The sequence below is a fragment of the Falco peregrinus genome, chromosome 14, assembly GCF_023634155.1.
Source record: "Falco peregrinus isolate bFalPer1 chromosome 14, bFalPer1.pri, whole genome shotgun sequence".
Lineage (NCBI taxonomy): Eukaryota > Metazoa > Chordata > Aves > Falconiformes > Falconidae > Falco > Falco peregrinus.
Genome location: NC_073734.1, coordinates 22912991 through 22937190, shown reverse-complemented (window position 1 = coordinate 22937190; position 24200 = coordinate 22912991). Strand labels below are relative to the sequence as shown.

General features: G+C 40.6%; 1 protein-coding gene and 1 long non-coding RNA gene across 5 annotated transcripts in view; both read left to right on the top strand.

Annotated features, from left to right (window-relative positions):
* The window catches only part of PHAF1 (phagosome assembly factor 1), a 37687-nt gene extending 17975 nt beyond the window's left edge, over positions 1-19712 (top strand). For 2 of the 4 annotated variants that reach the window (XM_055818577.1, XM_055818578.1), the window contains exons 7-17: positions 1392-1486; positions 4072-4169; positions 6021-6133; positions 8166-8299; positions 9056-9139; positions 9839-9921; positions 10678-10721; positions 12765-12808; positions 14174-14232; positions 15759-15831; positions 16293-18349. In XM_055818577.1, the coding sequence (XP_055674552.1) occupies positions 1392-1486; positions 4072-4169; positions 6021-6133; positions 8166-8299; positions 9056-9139; positions 9839-9921; positions 10678-10721; positions 12765-12808; positions 14174-14232; positions 15759-15831; positions 16293-16382 (917 nt within the window). In that variant the 3' untranslated portion in view covers positions 16383-18349. Of the gene's footprint in view, positions 1-1391; positions 1487-4071; positions 4170-6020; positions 6134-8165; positions 8300-9055; positions 9140-9838; positions 9922-10677; positions 10722-12764; positions 12809-14173; positions 14233-15008; positions 15104-15758; positions 15832-16292; positions 18350-18400 lie in introns of those variants that run through there. The other 2 variants (XR_008749783.1, XR_008749784.1) reach the window with 2 other exon arrangements.
* A 1263-nt stretch (positions 19713-20975) lies between these two features.
* Positions 20976-24139, top strand: LOC114011083 (uncharacterized). Its single transcript, XR_003552831.2, has 3 exons — positions 20976-21161; positions 21487-21544; positions 24042-24139. It is a non-coding gene; the product is annotated as an uncharacterized LOC114011083 (long non-coding RNA).
* The last annotated feature ends 61 nt before the right edge of the window (positions 24140-24200 follow it).

The following is a 24200-nucleotide window of genomic DNA, read 5'->3' as shown; positions in this document are numbered from 1 at the left end:
ACTGCTCCAGCTGGCTGTGGGCTTTGGAAAAGATGCATCATAATTCATCACATGAGAGATTTGTGTAATTTTCCTGCCGATCAAAACATTTCCCTCTCCCTGCACGTTTTCCTTTGAGTGACAGGCAGGGAAAAGGCTCTTAACCAGCACATTCTGCAGAAAAGGCAAATAATAACTTTTGAGAGCTTAATGCTTTATTGCTCAACTACTATTTTTCTGTCATGGGTGGTCTGGCATTGTCCAGATACCTTGTGACTTGTCTCAAGTTGAACATCTGAAAGGCACTTGGGGTGGGGTGAATATTTATATTTTCTCTCTATGCTCTGTCATCTTAAATATAAAATTGTAAGGGGAAAAAAGGGAATATTGAATCAATTTCCTTTGGTAAAGTAGAAGAAAGCAGCTTCTTTTGTCGGAGTGTTTCTTTATGGTTTTTTGCCTCTGTTTTCAAACTGTTTTGCAAATGAACCAGCCTCTGTGTGTTACAAGAACACTGTGTTACCCCCAGCAGCTACTGGGCACAGGTTGAAGTTTGATAGCATCAATCCCAAAACTGTTCCCAAGCTCCCAGTCTCCTGGGCTTGTTTTTAAGCTTTCCACAGTCTCTCAAAGCAGTATGTTTTGTTAGAGTAAGTACTGGGATAGACTTCTGTTGCTGTTTATAGTTGATGATGTGCAATTTATTGCAATAAATTGGGACATCTCGTGATGTGATGACAGCTAGAAGCCTGTGCGTGTTCTAATTTATTACTGCTCTTTGTAAAAGCAGACTGATCGACTAGTGTTTCTGGTGATGCTATTTTTAATTACCACTCTTAAGTGGCCTAGAACCTGCGTGTCTGAAGTATTTCCTCCTTGTGCTGTACCAGTCAGGATCACGAGTAGCTGAACTGGTGCATGTGAGTGGGAGCTCCTCTGGGCAGGTGGAGGTGGCAGGGAGGTACCTGTCAGCTCCCACTGGAACGTGCTTCCCGGTGGGGTGAAATACGGAATTTATCAGCGTTCTGGGCACATCAGTCTGAAGGATTTTCTGGTTAATATTGTACATTCACATAACGCTGAACAGAAGTGTACTAATAGTGGCTGTTTAAACTGCTTGAGGGATGTTAAGGTGTAACTGATTGTGTCATCCTGTATAATTGTATCATTGGGGATAGGTTAGCGCCTACAGGCTTGCATAGGCAGCTGTAATGAATCTAAGGTTTCTCTTATTGCTGTGTTTCTACTGCAACAAATAAAAAGCAAAACTATTACTGTCCTGTGTAATTGTGTTCCTCCTACATCTTGAGACGTAGTTAATTCATTGAGGTGATGAAAGTGCTGTTAGACGTGAACTGGAAAATTTTTCATTTATTTTGGTAACCCTGTTTTTACTTTCTTTTCCCTTTTAGTGTATAATTCAGCTGAGCAACTCTTTCACCTCAATTTCAGAGGACTGTCGTTTTCTTTTCAGTTAGACTCCTGGACTGAAACTCCGAAGTACGAGGTCAGCAATCATTCTTAGTTAATGGACAGTCTTTTTGCCACTGGTATTTGCGAAGTATCACCTACAGAGTGTCTTGCCTGCAAGCAAAAGAAAATAGTAATTTAAAAGGAATTTAACTCCCCAGTTGTGCTTATTTGTATTTTATTCGTATTCATTCAAAAATTTAAAATTTTCTTCCCTTTAGCAGAAGGCATATGCTTAGAAGTGTTGCTTGCATTGTGAACTGGGACTAGCGATTTTGTTGTTGAAAGGAGTCTTCTAAAAATGAGTGCTGTCTGTGCAAATACGTAAATATTAAGCAATCTACTGGAGGGCTGTTCTTTTATCAGATATTTTTGAATCTCATCAAAACAATTATGCAACTAAACTAGGATAGAGTTCGTGAAATACATTTTCATCTTAAGTGTCCTTCAGTTTGAGTGCTTTTAGAAAGCCAAATGAGCGAGCTTTATTTGTAATACCTGTTAGCATATTCACCAAATGTTCAGATGAGTTACTGAGTAACTAAACATTACTGCATTCTCTGAAATCTTTGGAAATCCCTCTCTGTAGTGGAAACAAGATCAGGTCTTCTGTGATTTCCACCTACATTAATGAAAACTTATGTGTAACTTGTTTTGTGTGAGAATGGAAATGCTCTTGGTTGTACTATCTAGGCTTCTCAGTTAAAAAGAATGCATGCTGTATGGAATTAAAATAAGAAGGAGCATATAAAGAGCCAAAACAAAGTGGGGAGAAAACAACCAATGTGATGACACATGTTCTATGTCACAGCCTGGTACTTCAGTAGTTGTGTCTTGATGTGCTACGAGAACGGGGTAGCTGGGGGAAGTTACTGTTTAGCAGTAGTGAAAGTCAGTTGGGTCTCAGAAATATTGGAAGGTAAATAGAAACCAAATAAGCCAGACAGAAGTAATGTCCCAACAAAGAGTAGTTGGGTTTCATGCAAGAGTTCCTAGGACATTTGTGAATAACATGGCTAAGTTGCTAAGGAAGACAATTGTTATACCAAAGACTTGAAAAGATAACAGAATCATAAAATAGCTCAGGTTAGAAGGGACCACTAAAGGATCATGGAGTCCAAATCCTCAGTCCTTGCAGGACTGCCTAAAAACTAGAAGATGTAAAAATAAAGCTGCTAGGATCAGTTTTAGCCATTGCATCTGTGTCTTGTTTTGGTGCGTGGTTCAGTTAACTAAGAAAATAATTGGGGATACTTACAGAATGCTTGGTGCGAATATGCTTTGAGAGGGACATAGCATGGTTCGTGGATGATAGTTCTTTGTAGCTGCTGGAACAGCGGAGAAAATTTTACCTTCTCAAAGCCTTTCATCCAGTTGTTCAAACAGGGTTTGTAAAATGTTGTTTGTGCAGAGTGAAAGGCAAAATTCTCCTCAGGATTATAAACGAGTTGAAACAGGATAGTTTAGAGAACAGAGTAGTATAAAACAGTCCACAGGGAGCATGACTATTGTAGATCCTTTTAGGGAGGAACATTAGGAAAGACTGAGGAGTGAAATGAAACTGGAAGATGGCAAAATCTTTCAAGTTCAGAGAGGATTCATGCTGGAATGCGGAACTACCTAGCAAAACAGTGTAGTCTTTGCACATGGAAGTGAAAAAACTGAGGAAAACTTTGGGTGTTGCAAGGTGGAAGTATGTTCAAAAGCTGACTACTTTAGAAAGCTGTGTTTTGAGGTGTTCGTGTTCTGGGTAAATTCAGAAAGAGGATTGAAATCAGGACATCTCTAGATTTGCTAAGTAGTGAAGGTTCCTGTCTACATACTTACAGTAGCTGAAATCATTGCTTTGGGTTAATTTCTTTCTGCCTAAGTACAACTTTTTCTGTTTACCTTTTATGTGATGTCCTGCTAAAGTACACCAGGGTAATAGTTGGCATATTGCACATCTTGGTTTTGTTGAATGCTTGTGACAAACTTAGTTTCTTTTCTGTCCAGGGCTAGTAAAGTATGTTGAAGTCTTGGAGAAGGTCCTGTCATCTTCAGAGTTGAAAGAAATAGGCTCTTACTGTACTAGAAGAATGGCTCTGACTTCCTTAAAATGCTTTCTTATTTTATGAGAACACTCAAAGTCTGTATCAAAAGCAGTATGTGTAAGACTGTGGCGATAAGGAGAGCAGAAAATCAGATAAAGGCGTTTTACAAACCAGCAGAAATGTTTAAAGGCTGAAATGAATGCAGTGGGAGGCAAGAAAGAAGGTTCTGCCTTAAAGATACAGCATTACAGTACAAATATGTTTATGTTAGTAGTACAAATATCTTGTTAGCTGCCAGTGATCAAGAAACTTGAATCCTCAGTACACCATGGCTAATTGTTTGGCTAGTGCCATCTTTTGGTGGACAAACGCAGTGAGCATTTCACCCCAGCCTGCGGATCCCGGGGTGGTGTAATGTAAAGAAGCACCATCTAGAAGGGCTTTTAATTGTTGGGTTTTACCCTCTTTGGTTTTTTTGGTTAGAGACTTACCTGAATTGGTAAGCATATACTGTATTTCTAACGTAATCTATAACTGACCTGAAGTGTCTACTGTGTCATGTAACAAGAATGATTTTGTATATCCGCAGCCTAACTTTGCCCACGGTCTAGCCTCTTTGCAAATTCCGCATGGTGCGACTGTGAAACGTATGTACATCTACAACGGGAACAGTCTGCAGGATACCAAGTATGTACAGCTTGTTGTGCTGTTTTGATCATTTAGCATATACTTTTTCTTCCTCATTTATTTAGGGTTTTGTGAATGCAAAATACACACTTTTTTCTAGTACAGTTTGGGTCTTTTGTGAACTTGATAGTGTACGGAGTGCCTTTTAGATACCAGCCTCTTTCAAATTTCCATAGGTGGTGTCCTCGGACATTATAATCAAATATTGATTTGATTTCTGTTGCTATAAAAACAGCTTGGCTCAGCTGTGGTAGGCTTCAATTGACCTGAAAATGAATTAAGTAAGTAAAGGGGGAAATATAGTAAATCTGGTAAGAGAAGCAGTTGGGCTATCTTTATTGAAGATCTGGATGGGAGGATTGAGTGCACCCTCAGTAAGTCTGCAGACAACACCAAGTCGGGGGGAATATTGACCTGCTGGAGGGCCAGCAGGCTCTGCAGAGGGGTCTGGGCAGGCTGGACCCATCGGCCAAGGCCAATTGTATGAGTTTCAACAAGATTCAGTGCTGGGCCCTGCATGCAATGCTACAGGCTCAGGGAAGAGCGGCTGGAAAACTGCCTGGCAGAAAAGGACCTGTGGGTGCTGGCTGACAGCTTGGCCCTACCAAGGGTCTTAAGCCTAAAAATACATTTTTAATTATTTTTTATAGCTAGAAGACTTAAGCCATATGCATAACCTACCATATATTCAATATATTTGCAGTTACCTGATTGAACTTGCTATTCTGAGGAAACTAATCTTCATGGCTAAATACTAATGGAATAGTTATCTTTTAATATGGTTAGTGTTTTCATGGTATTGTATTCTGTCGTCTTTTAAGGAGTAATCTATTGTACAACATCTGATGTTTTGCTCTTTCTAAAAACCTTGTCCCTGAGGTTCCTTACTCAAGGAAAAATTGTAAGGACTTCTGTAAATTCTTCCTTTCAGCTTATAAATACCCAGACTGTTAAGGTGGTAGTTTTTGCAGAGGCAGTTGTGTTTTGATGCCAGGAGGAGATTAACGCATCATTGGATTACTGCTCAGAAGGGAGAGAACCTTGTTTATGCAGATGTTGTCTCCCAATTAGAAATAAGTGCACTTCAGAAAAATGTTGTTTTCTGTGCCCATCTGTGATGTGGTGGGCTCTAGTAGAAGTGCTAATTGTTGCGTGGGGCTCTGGTGTGGGTGGGTGTGAGAGAGCTCAAAGCCTGACTTTTAGCTCAAGTCATTCACACAGAGGAGAAGTTCACATAAGAAGTGAATTTTACAAAGCATATACAAACTAATATACAAAGCAGCATTTAAAATTCTTACTTGGGGCTGTTACACTCTTCTCAAATATAACTAACTGAATTAAAATCAGAACTTCTCGAGTAAAGCAGCAGAGTTGTTTGTGGTGTACCTGCACAAGCTGATGGCATGTTCTAGGCAAGGAGGTGTACCTTCCCAAGAGCAGTGAGAGCATCGTGCTTTTCTGCTGCATTGGGGTGATACACCTTGTTCAAGGAGCAGGTATCTTTAAAAACTATATGACTTCCATTTTTCCCCGAGAGAAGTCTGAGATGACAGGTCCTTACAGGAGGTATGCAAAGGCTAGATACAGTTTCAGTAGTTCCTGGAGTCTTTAAAACTTGCTGTTTGTTTCATTAATAGTGAAGGTCCTGCATGTGAGTGCTGGCTTGTTCCTCTTCCCTTTTCCCCAGGCTCTCTGATCCTTGTGTTTAATATAATTTTTAATCTTCAGTCTGAATTAAATGCAGCTTTGTCAAAATGAACGTGCTCTGTTCCAGTGAACTGCTACCAGCTTGTTAATGGAAAACTTGAAGACTAAGCGGAATCCTATGCACACTCTTATGATTGGTTTCAGGGCTCCCTCGATGCCTCTCAGCTGTTTCCTCGGTAACGTGTATGCTGAGAACGTTGATGTTCTGAGAGATGGAACTGGACCCTCAGGTTTACGGCTTCGCCTACTCACTGCAGGTACTAGTGACACTGAGAACATGGAAAACATGATTGCTTTCCCTGAGGAAAAGAGGGATAAACATGTATAAATCAAGCATAGGTTATTTGTGATGACTTTACAGGTGATTTCAAAGTGTTCTATATACCTTATTTTGAACTATTGAAAACAAAACCCAGTGAAATCCCTGTCAAGGTGAATCTGCCTGCTGTTGCATTTCCCTGTCCCTGGAGAAATCGCTGAGGACTGTAGCCCTGTTCTCAGTAGCTCCACGTCCTTAGAGTCAGTCTGCAGAAACGGAATTTGTGTCCAGGCATACATATAGAGTAAAACAGATGCAGGTATATCACTGAAAAAAATCCATGAGAAATCATGAAACCTTATGTACGTGTGCATTTTTCGAGATTCCAGTGAGCTGTATGATGTTAATATATCTGTGATTAATTCTGGAAGGCTTTTAAAAATGCCTGCAGGAGACTACAGCAATGCTGCAGCCTTAGACTGCACTTTAAATTCAATTCTGTTTTCATTTGCTGTAGGAGGCAACCGTGAAAGTGACAGAGGCTGATGAGTACCTTCTCCTTGTGTGTGCTTTCAGAAATGGGAAGGGTATGCTTGCTTAGAAATGAGGGAAAGATAATAATGACTGCAAAGGAGTCTTGCTCAGTCACCATAACTTGAGACATAACAATGTTAGTAAGAAAAAATACGGAGATCTTTTCAACAGTTTTCACTAGCAGGTTCAGCTTTTGACCGTTCTGATTGCTAGCTGTATGTACATTGAGGAAACACGGGGAATACATTTGCAATATGCAGAAGTTAAAAAGGAGAAAATTTAAGATGAAGGATTAAAAAATACGAAGAAAAACGAAGCAGGTGTTTTCAAGCTACTTCGCTTCTCTCTGTAAAGAGGAGTATTAACGGAGACCTGCCTAGGACAGGGAACATACATCCTCATGTACTAGGGAAGGAGTGAGCTTTAACATCACAATAATATAAACTACTTTGAGAAATTGGACGCTTTTACGGTAGAGTGTCAAGTTTAGTTAAGTGTTTATATATATATGCAGCTTAAAGGAAATGTTGTCAATGAATAAAAAAAATTGTTAAATTATATCACTAATGTTCAGACTAAAACTTGCCAAGAGGCAGTCTGGACACGTGCTGTTCTTGTCTTGCTAAAGTTTGCAGAAACTCCGTTGTAGAACACATTACACGCCTGTTCTAGCACAAGTTTTTTGCAAGCATATTAATGTGAAGAAACCCGTGCTTGAGACATCAAGGATGACTCAATCGTATTTTTCTGATTTATTTTATTCAATAACTACTACATAAATAATGCATAGTGGGAAAAGCTAAGTGTGTATTTAGAGCACATCCTGCATTTTGCAGTCACTGCTGCACACGTGTACATGCATTCTCGTAAGTGTGAGGTGCTGCGTTCCTGAAAACGCATGGGGTCACAAACTGTAAGATCGTTCAATTTCTTAACATCTGCTGACGGATGTCAGCAATTCATCTATGTAATGGCTACTCAGTAAGATCCATTTTTAACAGTGGTTGCGTAGGAACATACTTGCTATTTATTTAATAAGCTATGGAAATCTTGAGTAAAGAATGTAGGTTCTCTGACACAATTAATATGGATGAGGAATTATATTTTATGGGCTTTACTTCTCGAGCTGGAGATACATCTCTAGCTGCTGAAGTCGAATGTTTTAGGACTAGAAATAATTCCTGGCACTTCCTGCTAATAACCAGCTGATCAAATTGAAGTGGGCTAGGAAAGCATGTCCACGTGAATGGCAAGGAAGTGAAGATAGCATTGCTGAAGTTGGAGGTTAAGATGGGGATCTGTGCAATGGTCAGCACGTACATCACTTTGATAAGAAATGTTTAAACTGTTGCAAAATAAATGGTTAAACTTAGCTTGGCACTGTTCAAATACAGCTGTTTGGTTTGTGATAGAGGAATGCTAAGCTTTTTGTATTCTTTTGCTGATGTGCTCTCTGATTGGGAAGGATGAATTTTGAGTTAATTTCCATTCCTCAGGTTGTGTCCCGAGTGTTTTAGCTGATGCCAAGATGCGGGTATTGGAGCGTTGCGTGTACTTCGGTGATTCGTGCCAGGATGTGCTGAGCACCTTGGGGTCTCCACACAAAGTCTTCTACAAGTCCGAAGATAAGGTGAGGGAATTCTTTCAGGTGCAGGACTGGATGTTCAGTGCTGTCTCAGTTTAATCACAGGGCCTGCATTTTGCAAGGCCAGTGAAATTAAACTGCCAGGTAGCGCAAATTATGAGTGCTTCACTTGACATGTAATAGGCCAGGATGAACTGTTATATAATTCGGTTTTAAGAAGTTTTTTTAGGCTAAATTGATGTAAATCTGTTTAAATTTAAAAGAAAATAAGGATAAAATTGCGTCTTGGTAACTGGTTTTACAATTGCTTAAAAATGGGAGCACTTTTGAGTCCAAATGAGCCTTAGCAAGTGTGTACTGCCTATTTTAAATTACAATTTATGTAAAATAACTGAATTTCATCATGTTAAGTGGTTTAAAAATAGATAAAAATAGGAACACTTTTGAATCCAAATAAGCATTAGCAAATGTGTACTGCCTGTTTTTAATTATATTTTATGTAGAATAACTCCAGCATATAGTTTGATCCTTTCCTAATATTTTTACCCAGTAGTGTATAAGTAAACCTTTTACTTCAGATAACTAAAAAAAAAAAAAACAAAACCAAAACGCTGACATGTCATTGTGCCACTGCAAGCAGGTGATGGTTCTGTCATGAAGCACAATATCTTACATATTTGAACAAGGGCTTCAGATTATTATTATGGCAGATCGTGGCAATTTGGTTTAATGTAGTGATGTTAATGGCATTCATCTTTGTCAGCGCTATTAAATACCTCTGAAAAAATGTGTTTCTTGCAGATGAAAATCCATTCGCCCTCGCCCCATAAGCAAGTCCCATCAAAGTGCAATGACTACTTCTTCAATTATTTCACACTTGGAGTGGTGAGTGGGAAGCTTCCATAAACATATCCTTGTAAAGTTCGGATGTAGTTACACGGCAGTTCTTTCAGAAGGCTAAAGGCTGTGGGAGGTGAGACTGCAAAACTCTTGATTGCTGCCTTGGGAGCCTCTGGCTGTGAAAGCGATGCTGACTTGCACTTGCAAATCCAATCAGTAATGTCTTACCATCTCTACCAGTGGATGGAGGGCTCTTTGTGCTTCTCCATTCTCTCAGGTTTTCTCCCTCTGCCACGCCTGATACATAATTATACTAGTTCTTGTTTCTGAAATCCACGCTCCTGTCCCGCGGAACCGAGATAGGTGTGTGCCATGACACCAACTGTGAAAGTTTGTTGAGCTGTGGGACGTAGTTCAGCCTTCATGTCCCTCCTTACTGCGATTTTGCTTTGGTCTACGTTACTGTAAATAATATGCAGAAAAACAAGACTTCCTTAGAAAACTTGCCAGCATTTAGCAAATGAAACTGCAGTTGTGATTGACTGCTGGAGGAAATGTGTGTTTATTTGAGTTTACAAATAATCTCATTTTCAAATACTACTTTTCATAGTTCCATTCAGTTCCAGTGAGATAGTTGTATATAGAGGTATGCAGGTACTGTTGTAACTATTCTCAGGTTAGCTTGGGGAAAGCCACTTTCCTCTGTCCAGATTGCTTCATGTCTGCCTGTGTTTTCTTCGACAGGATATTCTCTTTGATGCAAACACTCACAAGGTGAAGAAATTTGTCCTGCATACAAATTATCCTGGTCATTACAACTTTAACATGTGAGTGTAAAGAACTAATCTCTTGAAGAGCATTTTAGAACATTTCAAAATGAAATGCTGGGTTCCCTTTATAGAAATCAAGTATTTTTTCACAATGGTTTCAGCCATCATTATTAGCATGGGGGTTTTTTCAATTATTTTCTTCTTACTTTGAAATGCCTTCATACTGTCAGGTATGTCTTAAAGCAGTAAATGAGGTAAGGTAGTTCTTGGTTTGGCTATAATGTGCAAACTCTCTTGCTAGAGGCAAATTTCTTATTAAGCAGGAGTGTCCATTTACTGGTAGGTAGGCTGCTGTTTTTTCCTGACATTATTTCAGTTAGTGATTAAAAAAAAATATAAATAATCTCATGCTTTTGAGGATATTTTTAATACTGTCTAAATGTAAACTCCTTAGAGGAGGAATGTGAGTTAAAGAAGTGATTGGATACCTGATTAAAACAGTGTTAGTGGCAGAGAAATCTGTAGTACTGATTCTAAGCTGAATATTTCTCCATCCACTCCGCGTAACAGCAGAGCAGTTTGTGCTGAAGGACCTCTTGTGTCCTCTAGAAAATTGTGTTAGGACATTTCCAGGCTGCTGCCTTTTCTGATGTAGAAAATAGAAATGAGAACTTTTCTTTAGCCTTGAGACTCTCATTTTTGTTTTATTATTCATGTGACTTTTCATTAAACTGGTTATGAGCCCTGAGTTTATGCTATGCAGTTATGTTGGCTTTTCTGTTTTCTAATAGCTTTACGATTTGCACTTTCTAGTTACCATCGCTGTGAATTCAAGATTCCACTAGTCATTAAGCGAGGTGAGTAGTTTATCTGTTGTCTGGCTTCAGCGGGCGTATACCACAAAACGCTCAAAGGGGAGGTATGATCGGTTTACATTTCTAATGCATCCTTCATTATCAGAGGATGCAGAAGTTGAAAGTCACTGAGACGGGGGAGAATTTTGGGGGTTAGGTGTCTATTTAAGTAAAAAAGCTACTTCAGGACAAGTTAGCAGTTCTCTGATTTTACTTACGCTACCTTGTTTACTTACTTGGATCATATGAATATTTAGCTGCAACATCACTAATTTTCTGTAATGCTGCCACTCTGCTAAAACCAATTACCTTGTGCCTGGAGCTTCAAAATCTGTAAGGCAGCGTTACTCCGAGCTGGTCTGTCCAATCCACTGTTGAACTTCTTAGTGTTGTACTTACTCCTGCAAGGCTTGTTCAGGAGACAAAATACAAACGGGTTTGGCTGGGAATGAGAACAAGCATCTCATCAAAGAACAACAAGAATATGGTGGTTCTATATGCTATAGACAAAGTACGTCTGGTGTTTACTTGCAAATCTCTACTTGAAAAAGAATATCTATTATCTGTAGTGCTCATTCTGCAAGGTACTAAGGTGTGCCCAGCTCTGTGCGTGTAAGTAATCCCAACAAAACATGAGGAACCTTGTTTAATTGAAGATTATAGTGATCAAGGTGGACATCTAACGTAAGAATTAATAGGTGTACTAGGAAAGTGTGTATCTTGATCATCTGGGGAATATTGGGTTCTGGCTAGAATTTTGGCCAGAGGTGCTTTCTTCATTCTGGTTGGCTTTCACTGAAAGCATTTTCCTGGGGAATGGACAGTCCTCCTGTGGCTGTCACAGCAGTGTGAGCGTGGAAAATGAATAATAGCCTGGAACAAACAATGTTTCTGTAAGCAAGCTTATATGAAAATTGATTTGTGCTTCAGCCAAGAGAACAAGCATCAAAGCTCTCACTTTTCAAATTTTTTTCCCTTAGGTTATTGTGCAGTACTTCAAAGGCATTAATTTCTGATTATTTTTATTCACCTCAAGTAATAGCATGAATCTCTTCTGAATGTGTCTGGGTCTTGGGTGTTTGTGTAGTTTGTTTTTTTTTAACTCGCCTTTCTGGTCACTACCTTATGTTCAGGACAAGTAAAAAAAATGTTAAAATTTATGAAGACCCCACGTTCTTCCATCTGGTGTCGGTGCCTGATGCAGCTTTATTAACTCCCTGTTGTAATTCAGCTTCAGACAATAAACTGACAGCCAGAGTTCAAGTTGCCCAGACACTGAACTCTTTCAACATAAAGAGAGCATGTTTATTTAGCAGGGGGAAAATACAGAGAATCTTTCAATCAAGTCAAAGACCATTTGCTCAGTTTGACTTGTTTAATGTCTAGGTCCATTCCCACTGCTTCAGGAAGGTGCTTTCAATATTCAAAAGTCCCCAGATCTATGTATGAAACAGTGCTTGAAACCACGAGCAAACAATTTGGTTTTAAAGACTGGAAGTGTAAATGTAGTGCTGTCTTCACCTGCGGCTTTTTTATTATTTGTGTAGACTGCAACTCCCAAGCTCTCTGCTATTTTTACTTTTGAAAGAGTGGCGTTTTAGCTCATTTCAGGCCTGCCAGCTCCTGAGTCTCAAGCTGTCAGGTTTAGCCAGCTTATTTTTCAAGTGCAATGGAGTGTTTGGACTTAATGAGCAGCACATCATGTTCTTTCAATGAGTGGCTGTGCTAGGCTTGTTAACTTCGTGCAAAGAGATGTCATTTGTTTTATGCTGCCGTTCTTCTATGTAAGATTACAGCTTTAAACATATATAGCGTTAGAACTTGGAACTTGCTTTAAATAGGCAGGTTTTATTTAATCGCCTTAACTGGCATTTAATCGATGATGTTGCCAATTCTGGTTGCTATAAATGCTGGTAAATTTCTGTGTGATCTGATCTAATGCTTCTATGTCTCCTGCTATCTGAACTAAACTCCCAAAATAAAGGATTATATATAGGAGACTGTTCAAGCATCAACTGTAAAGGTTTTTCTATTTTTCTTTCATAGATCGTGCTGATTCACAGATGGAAACATGTACAACATACAGCAAGGTAAGTCTGTGCAGAAATGAATGTTTTCTTTTCTTAAACCATTCTATGCTGAATTTACAATATGCTTTGAAGAAACTATAGCAGTTGTGCCACATTGTTTTAAAACAGAAAAATTGAAGGCCAAAAGTTAATGTATGTTTTGTGGTTTAAACGTTTTGTTGTGTTAAGGGTTGAAGGCATCCGTGATAGCACACTTCAAGTAAACTAAATTACTGTATTATTGCACGCTTTGCATTTTAAGATAGCTGCAGGTAGAAATTGAACAGTAAAATAAGTGAGATGGGAAAGCTGTAGCAGTGGTGGCTGAGTGTTAGCTGGAAGAGGTATTTCTAAACACAATTTTCAGAGCTTTGCTACTTAATGTAACTCGTTAAATACTATGTGTCTTCACAAGAGGGTCCAGTGCCCTTCCACTTTCTTTTGAAGAGTGCCAGTAATGGGACGTTTCTCAGACAGCAGCAGGCCTTCAAAAAATGTCACTGCCAGTGTGACGCCTCCTGATGACAGCAGACTCCTTGAAGACTATAGCCTTGCCACCTAAATGAAACTCCCCACTGAGCAGTTGCTGCTGCAAGTTTGAGAGCTACATTAAGTTGAAAAACTTCTCAAAAACTGTGTTCAGCAGTGTCTCTGCAGTTACCGTTCAGCCAGGGTCAGTGCTGCTCTCTTGGCTCCTGGGGTGCCAAATGAAGGCTCTCCTTGGCATATTCTGGGTCCCATACTGGGAAGAAAAAATTGGAGTCAGCAACCTGGAAGCTGCCGTTCTTTGCTTTTTGATTTGAATTACTTATACCCTTCAGTGCTTTGACTTACCTCCGTCTTGTGTGGGATACTGGCAGCTTCTTATTAAGTCTGCTTAAAGTGATGAAAACTGCTGGACGTTCCCAGTCATTAAATAGTGCAGCTTTCCTCTTCTTTTCCAAACTTGTCACTTAAATCAAAGACAGACTTTTGGGAGAGGTAGCAGTGATGCTATTTTTTCCCTCTGCAAAGGTATGTAAGAGGATATTTTGTTGAAGTTTCCCACAGCTGCTTTGCTCTCTGAGGTGTCCCTGAAGTGCTACAAGACTTTCCAGCTACACTTTACCCATAAGACCCATAAAATATTTATATATTAATAATCCTAATGCAAAGCTATTTTGAGACAAAAAAAGAGAATAAACCCTGAGAGGGTTTCCTAGCCCTAGTAATGGATAGTTTCCATTACTGAGCATGGCTCCAGTCACAAAATACTTCTGTAAATACAACCTCTGTTATTTGGCAAATGAGCATGTCACAAGCAAATGTACGGGATTCTCTTCCTAGATAAAAAGAAAAAGTTTTCCTGTGCCTCATTCTAACACAAATTCTTTGATGTATTTATAGTGGGACAGTATTCAGGATCTTCTGGGGCACCCTGTAGAGAAGCCAGTGGTACTTCACAGGTAAAGATCTCTGTTTTGCTTGGCAGGGGTTGAGCTGGGAAGAGAGGATGAGTTCAGACAGAAAAGAGTTTATTGCAGTAGTTACTTTGGGGCTGTTTTGCTGTTAAAGTTTCCTTCTTTTTCACCACTAACAAGGCTAGATAGCTGCTCTCACAGGAAATAGGCTGACGTGCAGAATGAAAACATTTCCAAAATTACTTGAACTGTAAAATCCAGAGAAGAGCTAAGCAGCATATAACGCAGTCTCTCTCTATGTGTAATACAGGGTAGAATTTTTGTAGTAGTCGCATACATTTCAACAGTGTGATGTCGTACAGCATGGTATAATAGAGGATAGCATTCTGTCTGAAGAATCTGCTGTTAGGAACGTTCCTGGTGGTTCTACAGTTCTTTCAGGCCGACTGAAGACAGAATAGCCTTACATTTGCAGTGTTTCTACAGGGATTGAGCTGGGGGGTGGGTTAAATAGGCACTGTCTGTTTGCAGAGTTATCCTTCTGTGACACGATATGAAAATAGGATTTATCATGGGACAAGTGTAGGTCATGGGTACTGTGAAAATACTGCAGCAATTTCAGATATACCAAAGAAGGTATTTTACCAGGTTTTTGTATGATTTTGACTACTACTTTTTTCATTTTTTCCCCTAAATCATTGTTCCCTTTGCTCCCCTTCTGTTTTATGTCAGTCAGATCATTAGAGCAGAAGCCATGTAAAGTAAAGCTGAGGTGAAACAGCAATTACATAGAGTCCTTCTATTTTTCATCTGTGTTGTAGAGAGTAGTTCAACCAGAGTTTCCTTTACTGAGCACATCTCAAATGTCTCAGACATGCAATCTGAGAAACTGACCGGTTACAAGAAGGGCCAAAAGGTAAATATTTTCTAGGGGTTTTGTTTGGCTGTAATCTAAAATCCATTGCAGTCAGCAGGAGCCTGTCATATATATGATCCAAAAGTATATTGGAAATAATTGAAGGCAAGTGATAAGTTAATCTTGAAAAATACTGTTTAATAAAATTTGGATTATTCTATTCCAGCATCTTACAGGGTAGTTTTTTTAACATAATAAAACCAGTGGATTAATAGACAGCAGATAGTAAGTACACATGGTAGAGACTGAGACATAAAGTAGATTGAAGAGTGAGAGAGGATCTTGCACAAAAATAATTTGTAATAAATTACATAGTGCTTCTCTCTTCCTATTGTATCTGTTTATTTTCAGGGTTTTTCCTGTTCAATTTAAGTGAAAGAGTTTTCCTGTAGAGGTCGTTAGTAACTTTCTGATTACTTTCTTCCTGAGTATTAGTAATGGCTCTGTGACATTAAGCAGAGGCATCTGCTGGCTCACTTGGGGTCTAGCAGTGGTGGTGTATAACATAAGAGTTACTTTCTTTTGATGAAAGCCATGATAAAGATGCCATAATTTCATAATTTATCTTATATTACTGAGTGGTTATTCTTCCCTAAGAAGTTCCTGATTCATGGTTTGTTTTGTGGTGTTTTTTTCCTTCCTCTTTTCTGTTCAGGTCGTCATCTCCGAACAACACTAACCCATTTGGGTCAACCTTTTGCTTTGGACTGCAACGAATGATCTTTGAGGTTAGGAGAAAAACCTTCCTATCTGTTTGAGCAAAAGAAGATGAGGAGTTTGCTATTATTGTGCCTGTTGGCTTATTTCCCATTTCAGTAACAGCCAACACTTGGGAGTGGCTATATTTGTGGAGTTTTCTGGCAGAAACAGGCGACTTTCCAATCTCTTTTTTGAAGTTGAGCATTTGCATGTTAAAGCTGGAACTTCAGTTTGTCACCTAGAACTCTTACTAGCAGGAGGTGCATGCGCTCAGCCCCGAGCAGTGATAGAGCACGCCGGGGTTCAGAGGTGTCAGGGCAATCTAGAGACCATTTTTAGGAACTAGCCAAGAGCTTGTTGCTTTTTCCTGCTATGGGGGTATTTTATTTTTTCAGGCAGATCAGTTCTGTAGTCACCGCTTTCACGCCTGAGTTCCTGTTTGGTGTACAGTTCTTTTAATTTCCTTTTTTCCTTAACCATCCTTTTGCAGGTGATGCAGAATAATCACATAGCTTCTGTTACTCTGTACGGCCCAACGCGGCCCAGCAGCCAGTTGAGAACATCGGACCTTCCCCAGTGAGCATCCCCTGCAAAGTCAGCTAATCTCAATGCTACAGAATTAGTACAGCGTGCCTTGATTTGCTGCCACTTATAATATGGAAAGCACGTTATGATTTTTTTTTTTTCCAATAAGCCTTTCCACCCAGGAGTGGTGTGGAGGGGAAATTCTCTCAACCCTTCATCATGGGGCATGGAACTGTTGATGGAGGAAAGCAGCTTAGGTGCCTGTGCCGTCATTTATTCCTCTCCGTTGCCCTCATCCTATGCAGCACAGACCTGAAGAGAACTGTCCCCCCTTCTCAGCTGGCAGAAGGGGGAAACGGAAGAGGGGCACGTAATGACTGCAAGAGTTAGAAGCACAAACTTTCTGAGCCTTGGAGCATCTGGAAGCAGGTATTGATTTTAGTCTGTTTGTGTTACTGTATTGATGTGGTGGTCACATTTTAAGAAAAACGTGTGTGTGTATATATATAGATATAAACACATCGGTATTTCTGTGGCTTAGGACATTGTACCAAGTGTGACAAGGATGTATATATGTCCATGATTTCAGGCACCACATCTTTGTGTAACTTTAAACCAAGCAAGTAGCATGTGTATAATACTTGGTTGTAACATTTGCACTACATACACTTTAATTACTTGATAAATGTTTTATCTTCACTGAGGAGCATCTGTGTACTGGGTGTGAGTGGGGTGTGATGGTTATTTAATGTATGCTGCGCATAAAGCTTATTTATACAGTGGATCGAATTTATCCACCTTCCTGCACTAATATTTACTTGATATGCTGAAACAATTTTTTTTTTTCTGCCATGGCTGGTTTACTAATTTTTTTCATATGCAGTTTCAAAAAGAAATAAATGTAGAAGGGGTTATTTCTATGATTGAATTATGTTTTGGTGAAAAGATTTGATACAGTTTTTCATACTAGTGAAAATTTTGATGAAGAAACAGTGTTGCCTCATTTGCCTCTGTTCCAAAATCCTTTATTCCTACTCTCTTTTGTTAGAGAAAGAAAAGCTGTATATAGTCGTATCTCAGAAGGAAATTTCCTGAGCTCTGCCATCACCAAGAAAACCTTTTCTGTAACTTTTGATGTATGGTTTTAATTTATGCCAAAGGTTTAGCCAAAGACATCCTTGTTGTAGTTTCACCATTTCTGTACATACATGCTAACTGCACACCCCACCCCAGCAGACAGGATATAGGCTTCTTTCTAGTTGGGAGATGCTGCTCGCGACATTTTATCCCAGGAGGATACTTTTAGGTTTCTAGTTCTCTTACCAGTCTTATTTGGGGGAAATAGGTGGTCTGTCTTTGAAATATTGAACCCTTTTTAAAAATGGACAAGAGAAATGTATAATTTTATCCCATTTTTAATATTTTGGTGTCGCAACTTGTGATACATAGATGACAATTTTGTGAGTTTTACTATGTGTGTACAGATTTTGTAAATATGACATTTTTGTAATTTTAACTCCATGTACAGTGTAATCCTGTATAGTTTATCAATGAATGAGAGATAGGAAGTCGAGTGTTAACTGAAGTTTTGGATCCTGGACCAGTAGCAGGAATAAATGTGGTGTGTGTGCGTGTGCGCGTGAGACGTTCTTTGCCATTTAGTCTTCCTGTATACTGTGATACTCTAAACTGTTTTGCTAAAACAAACAAAAAAGCCCTATGGAGAATCTAATGGATAAGGAAAAAGTTACTGTTTACCTTTATCCCTAGGTGTCACTCCTGTTGAATCCCTGTTCAATCTGTGCTGTCTCCTGTGATCATTGCTTGCTAAGAAAATTCTATGCCTCAACCTTCCTTTTGTTTCCTCTCTAATTTTAATTTCATTTTACATAGCCCTTCTGTAAATTAAATGGAATAATAATGAGCATGTACACTGAAAGAAAAATAAAGAGAGACTCTCAGTTACTGTTTTTGTGTTAAATACAGTTGCTGGGTGTGTTTGTAATAAAATCATGGATGTTCTTGCTTTTTTTTTTCTTATCAATTAGTTCTTTTTATTTTACTGTCTTTCAGATGTTTTATTTGAAGGACCTGACTAGTGTTCCTCCTTTACAGCCGATACAGGGTGTTCTCCAAAGAAACAGTATGAAAACATAATATAACTTTGCAATCTGTTTCCTAGTAGATTTGTGAAAGCGTCTTACAAATTTTTGCCCTGAAGTGGAGGAGGAGTCTTTGTAGTAAATAACACCGTGGCTTCTGTATTGTGTTCAAAAATGCAGCAGTTACGCTAATGTCAGCCTTTGGGCATTGTGAAAATTGATCAAGCGTCAACGAGTTTGAATATCACAACAGAATGGAAGAAATGTCTGCAGTGAAACGAGCAAATGTGAATTCTCATACTGCTTGCTCGTGCCCTCGGCTACCTTGACAGAAAATCATTGGAAGTCTGCTTACCCTGAAGTAGCTTAGAGGTTAATTAATGAAGGACATAAGGAACGGGACTCCTGTTCCCATTCACATTTCTCCCGCACTGGCTGCATCATGCAGGGTAGAGCACTCAGCTCTCCCTCCTCTAGCGGCCTTCCGTTTTGGATTATAAAATTACCTTTCTCTTGGAGGATTTTATGATCTCTGACTTGGAATGATGTGCGCGCTTATGTTCGTTACTAAAATATGACAGCAATCCTGCTAATTTCAATTAATTAATCCTTTTCTAATAAAAGCTCCAGATGAGCTGCAGGAGGAGATAAATTCTTGATGGGACGATTTGAGTAATAGCTATGCAGATGCTGCCAATATCCTGCTCTCGAGCATATTCAGTTCAAATTCTTCAGATGTGTGAAGTCAGGACCGCTGCTGTAGCACGCGCCTTGAGACGCAGAGCAGGATGTCAGCAGCTAACCAAAGGTACTTAATAACTTCAGTGACTCCTGTCTTCGCTTGCAGTGCTCTGGTGAGTCAAAGCAACTAAAACAGTGTAGATAATGAAATGTGCTCCCTTGACAGCCTAGGTGCTGCTGTAGGTCTTGAAAAGTTCCTCTAACAGACAAAAAATAAAGGCAACTTTGCATCTTGGCTGCTACTGATGGGCTGAGTGCAAAGCATTTGACTTCTGGGAGAGGCAGAGCTCCAGAAGGGCTCAGGGAGATAATGTGGAGCAGTTCTTCTGGGTTTCCTCAGCTTTCCTTTGTGATTGCAGCTGTTCATAGCTCACTCTGCTGAGATGTTTTGTTTGCTGCTGTTTGCGCTAAGCCAAGCTGCTCCTGTGCTGATGCATTAGGGGAGCTGGTGTGGAGCTTTAAGGACTTGCTGGCTTGAAAAATTTAGGACGCTGGATGCGGGGATGGGAACGATGGCAGTTCTGAATTGCCCGGATGCAGAGAGGAAGGAACAGGGAACAGAGGAGCAATGGGGGAAAAGGTGAGGCTGGCAGGGTGGTGGGAAGGAGGGGCTGGACCAAGGCTGTTTGTCCAGGCCGAGAGCAGCTCCTGACGGAGGGATGCTGTGTGCCAGCTGGAGCTCTGCCGGGCCAGCTGGGCAGTGTGCATCCCTTCCCAAAGGAACCAGATGTTTGGGCTGTGTCAGGTCCCACCTCAGCAGGTGCCCTTGTTAGGATGACTATGGTTTGATACGGATCCTGTGTGTTGGCAGGATGTGCATTGGTCCATCATTTTGGTTTCATATGATGAAACTGTTTGGTATAACATTACATATAATTGCATATTTAATAAAACACATTGTGCATATGATCCCATTTTAGTGTGTGCCTTTTTCCTTTGTATAAAAGTTAAAGATTTTGAGTGTCTGTCTGCTCGAGTATTATGGTGTTTTCCACAGTATTTCATCTGTTTGCACTTAATAAATCTGATTGTTGTGTGCTTCTTTCTGGAGGCGAAGCTGACATTTCTTCCTGTACTCTTTAGGCTTGCAGGCAGTCCCTGGGCTCCTGTGAATATTGCAGGCAGTACTGTATAGATGAGTGCGGCTGTGTAATATTAGAACCCTCTGTTCCCCAAAATGCAGTTCCTGTCAAGAAAACACAACTTTCTGTTGCCAGGAATCCATCACACTTCTAATTCTAAACAGATTTGATTTTTTTTTTTTCTGAAATAGTAATTGGGTGGTGTGTGAGAACTGATTCATGCGCTCATGATCATATTCCAGAACTCCCATCAAACCTGTTTAAAACAAATCTTTCCTATGGCTCACCATTACAGCGAGATGGTGATTCATCATGGTTATCAGGGGCTGGCTGGAGGTTAGATCCCAGCTGGCGTTTCGCATTAACTTTCTAGGTGGTGTTAGTTGCTTAACGACTCTGCTAAGCTGAACTTCTGTTAGGTTTTGTGTTTGATGGCTCCAAATGTGTATGACTACATCTGCATGTGTGAAGCTGTGTGTGTCTTACTTTGAAAGAAACAGTATGTCCAAGCTGTAGCTGTTTGCTTGCTTCAGAGTATTTGGACAAAGGACTGAGATGTCTGATATGGCAGGATTTCACGTGGGCTGGTTGTGGTTCATAGGGCTTTGAGTTCAGAGTAATTCTTAGGGTCATGATGCAAACAGCATTATTTTATGCTGGCTTTGCAGATACAATTGTTCCGTGTCAACTTTTGCCCCATAAACACTTTTTTTTTTTTTGAAATTGTACTTCCTTTATCTTGATTAAGAGCACAAAGCACTCTTTTTCTGGCCGAGCCTGTCAGATGTAACCTCACGCAGCACATGTAGCCAAATAAATACATCATGTGTGCAGGGGGAGTTACAATACAAATTCGTTCTGGTTGGTTCTTTTCACATCAGGTATGGCCCAGGATGTTTCAGAGATAAGGTAAGGTTGAAGCGTAACAGGGGGAAATTAAAAGTGGAGCTTCCTGAGGATGTAACTCTTAAGCGTTAAAATAGGATCAGCAGTTAATAAAGAAGGGGGCTTTGTTCAAGGCCAGGGAATAACCATTTCACTGAGTGAAAACTGCACCTACGAGGGGATTTGCTTCTGCAGGGAACGTATGTGCCACTTGGAGGGCCCAGGTGGAACTCAAACAGCATATTCTCTAACCTATGTGTGTGACTAATAGTCATTGTTTAAACGTTTTATCTGCCAAACCTTATATCCAAGGCTTTTGTTTTATTTTTGGGCACGTGTATTTTTCCAGCAGGCAAAAACATTCATTTTCATGATCTGGAAACGCACTGCTTGGAGCAGCAGGAAAGGTAAGCTGGAGTCGGCAGGCAGGGCCATCTACCGTGGTGTAAGAAAGATAATTTTTTTTTTTTGTGTAATGATTTAATGTGACCCTTTTAAAGAGGAATGAATTAGGGTATGAAAAAGAAGTGTTCCTAGTGTGGTCACTTTGAAGTACTGCATATTGCAATTTTGGAAAGCTGGTTTGAAGTGCCTTAATGTTTCACACCTACACTACATACTCCGCTTCATGCGTACGTTTCGTTCCAGTATTAATATCCTTCGAAGAGACATTTAGTTTAAATACCAATCACAAAAAAATCCCCGGGCGTGATGATGCAATGTGCAGTCTAATCAACCAAGTAATCAAAACAGCTTGAATCACTGTCCCCCCTTTTCACCTCCGCTGCTCCCTCACAGGAGAACTGAAGCCCTGAAATCCCGAGTTTACCGTGCTCCTCGCTGGGTAGCCCTGTTGCATCCCCGAGCGTGGAGGCTACTAAGATTATTTCACCCTTTTCTTCTGTTTCTATGCCCAGAGAGAGGATTTGTCTTAATATCATGCCTTTATTCTCACCCAGCTCAGTCAGCCCCCCCGGAGACAAAGCAGTCCCCACGGACCTGTGTGATTTTATGTTATTCCCTGGGCTCAGCACTGGTCTTGTCAGTGGGCAGACTGGGGAGGGGAGGGAGAGACCAGTGAGCTGGGTTTGGGTGAACTGGGGAGAGGGTGTTTGGCTGGTCAAGACTGGTGGGGGAACTGTTTGCTCTGAAGGGGCTTGGATGAACTCTCATTGCTCAGTATGGTTTCCTTACTGGCCATAAGCTTAAAGAATCATGAAAAGTTGGGTTTAAACTGGTCTTGACAAGCATCAGTCGAGTTAGTAGCATCGTTAAGGAAACGTGGGCTCATTTTCAGGGCTGCTGGGACCTACAGCTCCAGCTGAAGGGTACAGCTTGGGGGCTCAGCACTTCTTCAAACTGGGCTTGGGGTGGGGGGGGGGGCAGGCACTTGCACCCCGCCAGCCTGGTGGTCTGTCAGCGCTCTCCGGGGGAAATGTTCTCAGTGCTGATATTTAGTGAGGAGTCTCAGAGCCATTTGATTTTTTTTTTTTTTGTACTGTTTGATTTTTGCAGTTGGGATTTGCTTCCGAGAACCTGCGGTAGGAAGGTGAATAATTAAACTGCAGGCGGGAAGCATGGTATTTGAATACTCGGCTGCTTCAGAGCCATCTCTGCCTTTCTTTTTTGTGGTGTCTAAGTCAGCAGTGGCCTGACTGAATGATGGATCTTGGCATTCGCTACCAGTTTTATGTGTTCAGAGATGCGTTTGGAGGTGCTGAATGTGAGCTTCAAGCCAGCTCTGCTCATTACAGTGACCAAATGTGGCTACTTATGTACAGTAGGAACAAAATCCGACTGTGTGTGGATCCCTGAGTTTCAATAAACCCTACTGTACTGTATTAGCTTCAGATGTTTGTCTGTCTCAAGGAAGCCTGCTTGCTTTCCTTGCTACTGGTGAAACCCACTTAGGGTGTTTTTATGTTTTCTTTTCTCATCATGGGTTAGTCATGAAAAAAGTTGCCAGCAAGGCTTTGTAGCAAAACTCCAACTGGTGCGTTGAATTGGCCAGTTAATAAAGGCCGCTCAGAATGTCATTCTGGAACGGATAGTTTTGGTTTTCTGAGCTGCACAAAAAGGCCTGTAGAGGGTTCTTCCTGCCAGTTCTCATACGCACCTCAGGGTTTAGCATTTTCCTGAAAAGACCCCCATCTTTCAGGAAACATTCTCCAGCTTGGGTGCAGTTAAAGGCTTTTTGCCTGCTGTAGCAGCAAGTAGAACTTAATAAACCGCAGGGAGTACAGCGCTGCCCTCCAGCATGTCCCCAGTGCGTTACGCTCACGTATGGGGTCTGTGAACTTCCAGCTCAACTGCAGAAGCAAATGTAAACTTTTAAAACCAGGTCAAATGCGCTGTGCAGCAGAGGCTGGAGAACTAAAGCAAATGTGTCATTAATAGATACTACGTTTAGTATTCATCAGATAAAAGAAATCGGAATCATTTAGGCTGGAAAAGATCTTTAAGATCACCAAGTCCAACTGTTAACCCAGCGCTGCCAAGCCCACCACTAAACCATGTCCCTGAGCATCTACACATCTTTTAAATGCCTCCAGGGATGGTGACTCAGCTGCTTCCCTGGGCAGCCTGTGCCAGTGCTTGACAACCCTTTCAGTGAGGAAATTTTTCCTATTATCCAATCTAAATCTCCCCTGGTGCAACTTAAGGCTGTTTCTTCTCATCACTTGTTACCTGGGACACGAGACCAACACCCACCTCGCTACAACCTCCTTCAAGGTAGCTGTAGGGAGCGGTAAGTGCGCTATTCCATAGACTTAAGACAACAGAGTGATGTGTTTGCTCTAGTTCTGTTTCTGCCAGCTATTGGGGTATGTGCTGGCCCAGGTGGGTGTTTGAACAACTTTGATCTGGGACAAAATGCACTCATTAATGCCACATTGTGGGTAGATTGCAGAACTGAAGACATCCTAGAGGGAGAAGCCAATCTGTGCGTCCCCAAGCTTAAAAGCAAGATCTTGGTAAGGACTGCTGTGCCTGTCTGCCTGCCTTGTGGGACATCATAGGGTAAGTCGCGTTTATTTTTCTGTCGTTACCATTAAATTAAGT